This window comes from Lithobates pipiens, unplaced genomic scaffold (assembly GCF_037356315.1).
Source record: "Lithobates pipiens isolate NorthernLeopardFrog02 unplaced genomic scaffold, aLitPip1_a1.2 Scaffold_3, whole genome shotgun sequence".
Taxonomy (NCBI): Eukaryota; Metazoa; Chordata; class Amphibia; order Anura; family Ranidae; genus Lithobates; species Lithobates pipiens.
The window spans coordinates 22,341,617-22,354,201 of record NW_027507790.1 but is presented as its reverse complement, the minus strand read 5'-3'; the positions used below and the strand labels follow the sequence as shown (position 1 = coordinate 22,354,201).

Below are 12,585 nucleotides of genomic sequence, written 5' to 3'. Positions count from 1 at the left end.
GAACTTCAGTCAAGGTCATTCTCTAATGTTTTAAATATTCTTGAATTGTTTTGTTAACATGCTGCAAAACTGTTGTTTCTTTCTTGTAAAAACAGCTGTGATATTTTTGTCTGTTTTTTTTTGTTTGCAATTGTTCATAGGCATAGAATAGGAAAAGGTTAGAAACCCTGGTTGTTATCTGTGTTTCGGCTATTGAGGTACATTCTCTCTATTTTGTTCTAGTGTCCATTGTTGCCGGGTCTGAAAATGAGAGAAAGTCTAACATTTTGAGTTGTCAACACAACAGGAATGAAGGAGAAGTCTACCGATGGGGACATTTGTTGCTGTGACAATTATCTACGAAGAGATTTTCCCTACTTTGGAGAGATTTCATCCCATTTTCAATCAACCAGATAGGAAGTGAAGGGAAATCTCCCCAATGGGACACAGATGGAGAAAAGCTGGCAAGGGTTTTAATCCTTACCTACTCTATACAAAAAGGATCTTTGCTTTAGAAATACTTAGGGGTTGATTTACTAGAACTAGAGAGTGTAAGTCTGCATAGAAACCATTCAGCTTCCAGGTTTTTTTTTTGTGAAAGCTTGATTGAGCAAGCTGAAGTTAGAAGTCGATTGGCTACCATGCACAGCTGCACCAGATTTTGCACTCTCTAGTTTACTAAATCAACCCCCTAATGTCACTGTTTAAAATGTATTAAGAGCTTTGTAAATATAGAATGTCTAATGTATTAGCTAAAATTGGGATATCATGTGAAAACCACTTTTTTTTTATATTTTTTTTAGGGAATCAAGTCTGCTATCTTTAAAGAATTAGGAACAACAAATAACACATGTAAAATATCCTAAAAAACACTTGACAATTTAATGGAGAAGTCATGATGGCAGCTTGACCCCATAATATCATAGATGATACTGCTTAAGAACTTTAAGGTGGTCATACATGGTAGACATTGCTGCACACCGGAGATGCTTTTCTTTATTTTTTTAACAACACCTCACAGTGTAATGGCAAGAGTAAATGCGCTGGGGGCCAAGAAGAATTGTATCTGTTTCTTAAATCAATGTGGTATTATTCTCTACTAATTCAGAACAGATAAGCTGATGCCACGCTAAACTACATATTACAAGAAAATAGGGAATATGGGAAGGATATGCTGGGTCACATTTTTTGAAATAGTTCATTTTATTTACCAAAGTATGACCACATTAAAAATTTAAATATTCTCCATTTCCATTCAACTTGTCATTTTTAATGATGGGTGGATTTTTAAAACTCGTTTACATATGTATTTTTGGGAGAAAATAAAAATCATTGGTAATTTATGCCAAACTGCCAAAGCAATTGTACAGGTGAAAACATGACCTTTCCATTCATGCTGCTGGCATTTGCTAAAGAGCACATATTCCATTTGGTTGCATAACTACAGACACTTACCTTGTAATGCATGTTCAAACCTGTCCTGTGTAGCTAGAGAAGATAAAAGGGAAAATCTGTGACTTTTAAAATATGTTTTGTGAAATGGCTTTTTATAACAGTCATAACAGTTTATATGCAGAGCTGATATGAACCAGTGAAGCTGACTTCAAAATGTTGCCTAAACGAATTTTATTCAATTCGACTTTGCATTTCACATTTGATAGAACAAGCCAAAGAGTTACATAGTTACATACAGTTCAATTTAATTCCTTGTTTTCCTCCAGATTTCACATTCAGAAAATAACCTAAGAGGTAGGTGTGCATAATTTAGAGTTGCAATTCTATAGCAATAACAAAACTGGAGGAAAGAATAGCTTTTGTGTTTATACAACAAACAATACAATTTTATCTGGAATACTGTATTTAGAGTGGAATTTTTGTAACCACTGCCTAGGTTTAAGGTACATGGGACATTTTAAAACCTCTCCTGAACGATTTACCTTGACAGAGAGTAACCCAATTTAAAAACATCCATTTTGCCATGTTTCCATGCTGTGTTTAGAAGCGTTTAGAATTGCTTTAAAAAAAAAAAGTAATCTCCATTAAAAACACCTATAAACGAAACGCAGCTAAATGTGAGTTACCATGTTTATATGCGTTTACAAGCTGTTACAGGCATTTGGCGTTTCAAATGCCTTGAACATCTGTCCTGAATGCATTTTTTTGCTTTCCAAAAAATGTTTCTAAACTCAAATGCCTAGAAACAACTATAAACGACCCTGTGTACATGTACTGATAAGATAACATAGAGGAGAGTTCAGGGGCAGCTGAAAAAAACACCAAACTGCTCCTAAACGTCCGTTTACCAGCAGCAGTGTACATGAAGCCTTAAGCCTCATACACACGATCCCATTTTCCGAGGGGAAATGTGTGATGACAGGCTGTTGGCGGAAAATCCAACCGTGTTTATGCTCCATCGGACAATTGTTGGCCAACTTTCCGTGGACAAATGTTGGATAGCATGTTTTAAAATTTCCCGTAAACAAATTTCTGTTGTCAGATTTTCTAAGAATGTGTATACAAATCCGTCGGACAAAAATTCAAAGTACAAAAACGCATTCTCGGAAGCAAGGATGAGCCAGAAGCGGTCAGTCTTGTAAACTAGCATTCGTAATGGAGAATTAACATTAGTGATGTGGCAAATTATAAAATCTCCAAATGCAGCACACAATTCTCTTCTTCTTTAATGGGATAATAATGAAGCTGCTTTGCTGGTGATACTGATGGAGTTATTGCAAAACAAATATTCCAAGGCTTTTTTTTCCTAGTAATATCAAGAATAATATTATTATGCTTTTTTTTCTTTTTTTTGGGGGGCGGGGGGCAAGTTACCACAACACCATTATCCCGTAGTTTTTAAGATCAAAGATACAACTATGTTGGTGTCCCTTATCAATTTTTGTATTTTTTTTAAATGTAACTGCCTACTCCCAAACTGTCATTTGAAGTACATAGCCAAGTATTACTCTACACAATTTTTTTTTATTGTGCATTAAAAAAAGAAAACAAATAAAATTAGATGTGCTATCTGCCAATAGAACTTAACCAAAAAGTGCATTCTATGCATCCAAACATATAGAAAATATATCAAATCAAATCATTATTCAACCAAAAAAATGATGTCAAAGCAATAACTCCAAGGCCAATACTAAATAACATGTTATCTCCTCCGATTCCGCAACATGGCTGTTTGACGAACGGGCTATCAGAAACGAAATGAATAGTGCGAAATGAAAAGTGTGAAATAAAAAGTGCGAATCCACACTCACCAAACTTCTACTAACACGAAATTAGCAGAAGGAGCCCAAAGGGTGGTGCTAAAGATCTGAAAAACAACGTAGTACGTCACTACTTTCGTAATTGTTGGCCAACAATTTTGTGGTCGTGTGTATGCAGGACAGGTTTGGGCCAACGCCCTTCAGACAAAATTCCACAGTTTTGTTGTCCAACAATCCGATCGTGTGTACGTGCCTTTAAGGCTTCATGTACATGGGACATTTTACACCCTCCCCTGAACGATTTAAATTGACAGATAGTAAACAACATTTATGCAGCGTTTAAAAAAACTCAAAATAGTCAAAAATGTATTTCCATTAAAAATGCCTGTAAACTAAACATGGCTTAATGCGAGTTACTGCGTTTACACATGTTTACAAGCTGTTACAAGCATTTGGCGTTTCAAATGCCTCTGAACATCCATTCTGAATGCATTTTTTTGCTTTCCAAAAAAATGCTTCTGAACTCAACTGACTAGAAACAACTATAAATGTGTACATGTACTGATAAGATAACATAGAACAGAATTCAGGGGCAGCTGAAAAAAATGCCCAACTGCTAAATGTCCATTTACCAACAGAAGTGTACAAGAAGAGTTAACCTTAACCGGTTTCCAACCGGCACACACGCGATGTATGTCGGCAGAATGGCTCCCACAGGCAAATGGGCGTACAGGTAAGTCCCTTGAAATTGGCCGCCGTGCCATCGCATGTACACTTCCGGGACCTCCGTGAGTCGGGTCGCGGGTCCCACAGACTCGATCTCCATGGGGATACCTGCTATAGTCTCATGGGAGGAAGAATGGGGAGATGCTAATGTAAACAAGCATCTCCCCGTTCTGCCTAGTGACAGTGTCAATGATCTCTGCTCCCTGTTATTGGGAGCAGAGATCAGTGATGTGTCACATGAAGCCACGCCCCCTGCAGTTAGAAACATGCCCCAGGACACACTTAACCCTTACCCTGCCCCCTAGTGGTTAACGCCTTCACTGCCAGTGTCATTTACACAGGATCAGTACATTTGTATAGCACTGATTGCTGTATAAATGACAATGGTCCCAAAAATGTGTCAAAAATTACCGATGTTTCCGCCATAATGTTGCAGTCATGATAAAAATTGATGATCACTGCCATTACTAGTAAAAAAAATGATGAATAAAAATGCCATAAAACTATCCTCTATTTTGTAAATGCTATAACTTTTGCGCAAACCAATCAATAATCGCTTATTGTGATTTTTTTTTACCAAAAATATGTAGAAGAATACGTATCAGCCTAAACTGAGGAAAAACATTTTTTTTATATATTTTTGGGGGATATTTATTTAAAAATAATGCATTTTTTTCAAAATTGTTGCTCTTTTTTTGTTTAGAGCGCAAAAAATAAAAACTGCAGAGGTGATAAAATGCCACCAAAAGAAAGCTCTATTTGTGGGAAAAAAAGGACGTCAATTTTGTTTGGAAGCCATGTCGCATGACCGCGCAATTGTCAGTTAAAGCGACGCAGTGCCGAATCGCAAAAAGTGCTCTGGTCAGGAAGGGGGTAAAATCTTCCCGGGCTAAAGCAGTTAAAGGCAAAATTCTATTGTTTGCAAAAAATAACAAATGCATCCAACCCTGAGCATTTATTATTTTTTGCATTGGATCGTAAAAAGCATTGCAACCTCAATCATTGGATCCCAGGTGCAATGCTCAGGCCTAGTCCAGATCTGTAACAAATGTGTGAACCTTCAGTTACGAGGCAAGAGGAAACATCAATAGATTACAGGTGTAGTGACGTCACCACACTTGGTCTCCTTTGAGATCTACAAGTCCCTTTACCGCAGTGTCTTTCATTAACAGATCCTGTATTTTTTTATTTGGCGTGACTGTGCTTGGCACTCCAGGGAGAAGAAACCTCAGATTCAGTATTGGTCGGGGGATGGTTTGGGTTGGGGCACTGCAGACAGCGACTATGTTATATGCTACACTCTAAATATGGATGTAACATTAAATATGGTCAAAAATATAGACTTTCAAGTATTTAAATATTCCTAACAAGAATTGAGTAAACTGTGGGCACTCTGGAGCAATTCATTCTCAAAGCTCAAAACAAAGCAAAAACACTGACATTTTTCAACTCTTTTCTCTAAGGCCTCATTCACATGGACCTTTGGAGGTACAGGCAGGGTCTGGGGTAAAAATATAATTTTTTCCTGTGGCTGGAGATATGTACAGCTGTTGATAAAAGTGAGGTTTACGTAAGTGCAAGGACATACAGCTATGCATCCCCATGGGGGGGGGGGGGGGGGGGGTGTACCTGTCACCTGCAGCTCCCTGGCCACTGCAGCCAACATGCTGGGATATTTGCACCAGTCTCTGCCAGCACCTCTAAACGTACATGTGAATGAAGCATAAGCAGCTTAGCTCCCCTTTCTCTTCCTGCAGTGAGTTTGCAGCATTTCAGCATTCAATCTCTTTAATGTAAACAAAGCGCAGGTGCTCGGGGAAAGCAGCCAGTGGTGAGCTAAGCTGTGAACAATAAATTACACCACAGTGTCTGCAGCTGCAGGAGTCAATGACCCTTTTTTTTCTAAAGCGGAGTTCCGCTCAGTTTTCTGTTTAATAAAAGACAGCAGCTACAAAAAGTGTAGCTGCTGACTTTTAATAAACACAGACTCACCTGTCCCACGGTCCAGCAAAGTGGCTGCTGAACCCTTGGTTCTCTCTCTGGTGCTTGCATAACAAGTGTGGGCACCCGTCTGTGGCAGCTTGTGGCTTCACAGAAGGTGCGCATGCTCAAGTCACGCTGCACCTTCTTAATGGCCAGACAATCTTCTGGGACCTGTGACTTGCCCCAGAAGATTGCAGGGTGGGGGGGAACTTCCGCTCGAGTCTAGGTGGCTCGAGCAGAAGCGGGGGCTGGGTACATGTCAAATGTCTCAAGTCAGGGGGTTAGAAGTCCTTAAAGCGGAAGTTCCACTTTTGGGTGGAAGTCCACTTAAGGCCCCTTTCACACATGTGGACAGTATGTCCGTATTTCATCCATCCGTTTGCGTTTTCATCCATATTGTCCGCCTCCGCAATTGTCCGATTCTGAGGACAGAGGAAAATCCGTCTGCAGAGCGGATCGGATGAACACGGACAGATGGTCTGTGCTCTTCCGATCCCCCATAGAGGAGAATGGAGAGCTGACAGGGCGGTCCCTGCACAGTGTGCTAGGACCACCCTGTCCGCCGCCGGCTCAGTGGGGACAACGGAGCGATCCCTGCTGAGTGAGCGGATCATCACGGGGCGGATCATTACTGATCCGTCCCGTGTGAAAGGGGCCTTAAGCTAAGTTACCGCTTGTTAAGAATATGTTAATAATTGATTAGTGGTAGCCTCACTACAATTTTTTTTTTTATGTAACCACTAACAACAAATAACAAAGAAATAAACAGAAACAATAGCCAGATGCTTTTCTGGGTCCACCTTCAGCAGGAATAAGTTCATCTTCTATCTTATAAATACACAAGGATCACAATATTTCAGCAAACACAGCTTATTAGTAGCTAGCCTATTTTGTATCTTAAAATTGCAGTATATCTATAATACTGGTTGTTCAATAGGAGGAATATCAAAGCACTGCCAGCTTCAATTCTCTTGGAATCAATACATCAAGAATAAGGTTTTCATGCAAAGAAGTAAGTACATGTTCTTGGCTGTCGAGTTTCGAAGATCGTATAACACTGCGGGTGTCATTTATCAACCTGTTACTGATTAATGAGGTTGTTCTGGCTGCAGGTTTAGTCTATTTGAATGGGAGCTGAAGACAGAACAGCCACATTAAGCAATAATGGAGTTTGATGACTTGTAACTCCTCCTATTGCTCTATATAAATACTCCATAAAGAACGCAGCTGGGTCAATTACACTAAAGCATTGAGTCTAAAAGATGTGTTGAAAATACTTCTTGTTTCCCGTAATCCTCCAATGACCACAGAACATGTTAAGAAATGTAATGAGATTACTGAAACATTTATGTTAAAGGAAGGAAACTTCATGTAGAGTGAAAAATAATAGAAAGGATTACCTAAAAAAGAGCTATAGCACCACTACCATCCAAAATTGCAAAGTCTTTATATATGTAAAAAAACATATATTTCATATGATATGTTGTCAGTCACTTTAGAATTTAGAATAAAGAGGTCTGAATGCAGTGATATATATATATATATATATATGTATGTATTACTCATAAACGTTTTGGTTTTTAAATTTTTTTGTGCAAATTTTGTAAATATTAAAGCGATTGTATACCACTGGACGCCCCCCCCCCCCGTAATCAAATCAAATTAAAAACACTGAAATTTGCTCAGTTGCAGAATTGTCGCTGTCATTACTTTCAGTGTCTGATGATGGATTTCCTCACAAATCACTATTGCTCAATTCTTCAAGTGATTCTAATTTATTAAATCAAGGTGAGTAGAAAATTCTGGACAGCCGCACTCCAAATGAAATTTTGCATGCCTTATTAGAAGATCAGGATCACACTGTACATGTTACAGCAAAGTAATACAGAACCAAAAACAGCGAATTCTAATTTATTATCGCTGTTTTCTAGCTGGTCTAAAACCACTTTTGATGCAAAGGGAAGGTTTTGGTTGCTATGGACAATCTGCAGTTTCCAGGCAGAAATAACAGTATTTATAATATAAAACTGCATGCAGGGCACTGGACAAACCACTAAGGACAAAAGGGATGTGAAATAAATTGATACAGTAATGTAATCTGTAAGATTACGGTGTACTTTATATGTATTGTGTGTTTTACTTTTTTAATTTGGCGCCGTTCTCCGTCCCCGTGCGTTGCAACACTCGCAAAGAATGGAGCTTGATAGTGATAGATCAAGCGGAGGATGGCTTTCACACAGAGCGGGGAGACATCGCAAGATCCTGGGGACAAGGTAAGTAACATGTACCTGGATCCTGCGATGCAATCCCGAGTGTGGCTCAGGGTTACTGCTTATGGTACTGAAAATCCACCCGAGTCACGCTTGGAAATACTGTCAGGGGAGGTTAAAACAAAGCCGTTCCAGCTCCGTGATGTCAATGCTGCAGGGGCTCCCATCTTCACCCATCTTGCTTCCAGGTTCGCTGGCTCTGTGATTGGCTGTGATGGCGATGACGCATTCATGGCACAGGAATGGCACGGGTGGCCATTCCTTCAGAGCGCATGCACTAGTGACGTCACTGGCTGCATGTAATGTAAATATCTCCTAAACGGTGCACATTTTGGAGATATTTACACTACCTATAGGTAAGCCTTATTATATGCTTACCTATTGGTAAAAGTCAGTAAAGGAAGTTTACTTCCTCTTTAACCACTTCAATATTGGGCACTTATACACCTTCCTGCCCAGACTTTCAGCACTGTCGCACTTTGAATGACAATTACGTGGTCATGCTATACTGTTCCCAAACTAAATTGTTATAATTTTGTTCCCACAAATAGAGCTTTGTTTTGGTGGTATTTGATCACCTCTGGGATTTTTTTTCTGCTAAACAAATAAAAAAAAAACATTTTGAAAAGTAAATGTTTTGGTTTTTTTCCGTTACAAAACATTGTAAATAAGTATGTTTTCTCCTTCACTGATGGGCACTGATAGGGCACCAATGAGGTGGCACTGATGATGGGCACGCAGCGGCTTAATATCCTGAAGACGTCATATGACATCCGGTCAGTATATTGAAACCACTTTGCTGGTGCCATTTTGTCATTTTGCTATATGGTGGGTGGCAAGTGGTTAAATATTGCATTTGAATAACTAATATTTACTACTTGCCTACAGCAGGTGGAACTTTCAAGGCCACTCTGTAGTCTTTTGTCAAATTGCCTTTGTCTTATGAATAGATCTAAATAGATGAATATCTTATTACAATGACACAGCTGAATGAGTTAAAGGAGAGAAATTCTTCTGGTAGATCAGCAATTATTTGCAAAATAAAATAAAAATGTGTAATAAATCTGACCAGAAACTGTTATAGTTTCCCTTTAATACACCCATAGATACATGCTTATGTTTACCTACAATTTCTAAGGACTACATATGCCATGGTACCTTGCTGCCTGCAAGCAGTGATTCCTTTACTGACTATACCTCCTGAAACTCCTCCTCTCAGCACCACTGTTCAGAATGCAGGTTCTGTGAAATGTGTGACACAGCACTGCCAACTCACAGGGCATTCTAAATACATGTCACAGAATTCAAGGAAGCAGATGTGTGGGGATCTTTACAGCGTATGATTACAAACTTCAAGATCATTTACAGTAGAAGTAGGCTAAAACCTAATTGAAATACAATGTGGAAATTAATATATGATTTAAAATTTTAATCACTTTATTTTTGTTATCGAACTGGGATTCTCAATGGTACCAATAACACATCAAAAACTTTCATAAAACCTTTGTTTGTACAAAATATTATATTAAAAATGTCTCAGACAAATCAATAAAGCAAATACATTATGTAAACACTCCCTGGGCTCATTGCCACTTCAATTGTCATATAATACCATTAAGTTTGTTCATTAATAAGTCCCCATTAGGTAAAGCAATCTGTGTGGAGATAGTGATGTATTTACAATAATTACACAACCCTCATCTGAATGTGCCATATCTCTTACAAATGGATCATCCCGTTTTAATCCCAAATAGAGGCTCTTCACTACCTTATCTCCAATACGTGTGGCTTTTTTCTCCTGGGCTTCCATCAGATAAACAGCCACCTTTAGGCCCTTCTTCAATAAATACCAAATAATTCAAGACTTGCAATACATGTTTGCACTGTCTAGTATATCAAGTAACTGGATGTGGCTTTTGCGCAAATAATTAATGATTCTCATGATTTTGATTTACTTTTTTTTTTAGGATTGGCATTTTTTGAGTAGGGTTTAAATGATGTTCATACCTATTATATTCCATAAGGAATCATCTCAGGTGGTGAGGGGATTTGTGGGTCCCCTTTCTCCTTCCGTTAGTTCAACTAAACACTTTGAGATCTTAGGCTCAAGGACCATGCCATCTTGTAGTGTTTTTAGACATATTGTATAAACACGTATTTGCTTTATTGATTTTTTAATATAATATTTTGTACAGTTTTTGTTATTGTAGAGTAGATTTTGCTAATCATACAATGTTATAGGCACTGTGGGTGCCAAAAGTATTGATATTATGTTCATGGTTCTTATGCTGAATTACTAGCTTTTGATTTTAACCATAGATATGCTTAACCTTTAAAATGAATAGTAAAAATGATTGACAAATTGATTCAGAAAAATGACATCTCTTTTAATAATCTTATCACATAATAAATCTATTTGAGCTACCTCAATCAGAAGCTCATATTATGTCAGCTGCCTTATACTATACTGTTTAAGGCAGACACTGTTGGTTAACAAGTCATACAACTCTTTTAACTGTAGAAGCATTTGTTTTGTGTAACCTAGTAAAGATTCTCTCACTTTTAATGTCTCTGTTGGGTGACATGGAATGCATTGAAGGTTGAACAGACCATCTGCTTACAAGGGCCAAATCAGGATAAAGAATAATTTGATTTTAAGAACATTTACTTGTAAGCATATCAACCAGTAAGTTTCCTGACAAAAACATTAAGAGTTAAGGTCTAGAAGGACTTTTCAGTATGACTTTTTATTTCACAGTTCTGTGACATAACATGATTTAAAGGATTATTCTTGAAATGCTTCCTTTCACTGCTGGGTAAATGTAAGCTAAATCTAATGAAACCCCTTTGATGCTAGAAGGGCACAAAATAACATCCTTTAGCAGAAAAAGCATTTTAAGCGTCTTTTCTCATATTTTCCGGTCTTGCACTCTTACAGACGGAGGACAGAGGAAACTAATGCTAGCCATACACATAACAATTTTTAGGCAGTTTCAACCATTTTCAATACTCTTGATAGCAAAAGTGAACAAATGGGTCAGGACAACCTAAGATCAACTGTTTCAATCATTTTTCAGTTTCAATAGACAGTTTTGATGTTAAATTTCATTGAACCATTCAGTTGGTGAATTCAAAGGCTGGTTTAAATGATTTAAGGTTGCAAGTTGCTAACTTGCTGAATTTCTGAAATGTTCTCTAGCTAGATAGAGACAAAGCTGTGTTCCCTTCAATCATTTAATCACTTGAAAAAAGTAAGCCCAGATTTTACCTGAGCCCTGTAAACATTGACTTTGCAAAATTAACAGTCACTATTCCCGTAGTAAAATCCAACCTATTGTGTGAATGGTCAGCATAATGGACTGAAAATAGGGAAACTAGAAAGCATGCAGTTGCTCAGTACCTTTACATACTGGAAGAGGTCCACTCCACTGAGAAGGCTGACCCAGGATACACTTAATAGTGACTTCTCCCATCAATTCAAAGCCTTCATAACACATAAAAGTGAGTGATTCTCCAGGTAGATAGAGTCTTTTGTAGAGAATTTGGTAGCCATTTTCTGGTAGACCAGGATTGTCACACGCAAGGGATTCTTCAGCTATAAAACATAGAACAACCAACAGCTAAGTAAATGCATAGGGATTCATAGGACATACGGAAGGAAATATATAGTGTTTTGATATATGTTTTCTTTATTTTAATATTATATTATGTTTAAGGTAGTTTAATATGAAGCTTGAGGGTAGAACTCAAGTTCTCAAATAAATGCCTAACTTAAACATTGTAAATAGCCCAATGTTGTGAATAGACTGTAATAGCAGGAGATCAAATTATACACCCAGCTGATTCAATTGGTGAGCGGGACGTGTACACATCCCTCACAGTAGATTGGTGGGTTAGACAGAAGATGACAACAGTCATCCAGGCAGTGCTGGACTTTTTTTAAGTCAAAGATGCACTGTATAAGGCCAGATGACGGAGCTTTGCTCATATCAAACAGGTTTTGCATACCCATACCAGTCTATGTGAATACAAAACCCACTTGAAAAATTTGAAATGCAGGTCAGAAGGAGGTCAACTACAGGTCAAGTGCACCTGTCAATGCATTCTAAACTATCTCATAAGCATTTCACACTGATGTCAAATTAATGTCATCAACATAAGTTCATAGCCCATCAACACAGTCCTTAATTTGTATTTTTATAAACGATTTTATAGAGAAAACAATGATATTGAACATTAGTATGCTTCTATAAGTATATTTGTGTACATTTACATAAGAAAAAATATATAATTTTTACAAATTAAAAAATAAATTGAAATAAATAGTCAAGAAAATTAAAAGATGCAGACATAGTGCACCATTTCTGCACCTATCTTTATATATATCAAATGCGAGATCATAACTGTGGTAA

At 37.8% G+C, this 12,585-nt stretch overlaps 1 protein-coding gene across 2 annotated transcripts in view; it reads right to left on the bottom strand.

Annotated features, from left to right (window-relative positions):
• SEZ6L (seizure related 6 homolog like) overlaps nucleotides 1-12,585 on the bottom strand; it is a 614,672-nt gene that overhangs the window by 32,057 nt on the left and 570,030 nt on the right. For both annotated transcript variants that reach the window (XM_077461365.1, XM_077461364.1), the window contains 2 exons: nucleotides 11,574-11,768; nucleotides 1,435-1,467 (listed from right to left, as the gene is read on the bottom strand). In XM_077461365.1, the coding sequence (XP_077317491.1) occupies nucleotides 1,435-1,467; nucleotides 11,574-11,768 (228 nt within the window). The remainder of the gene's footprint in view (nucleotides 1-1,434; nucleotides 1,468-11,573; nucleotides 11,769-12,585) is intronic.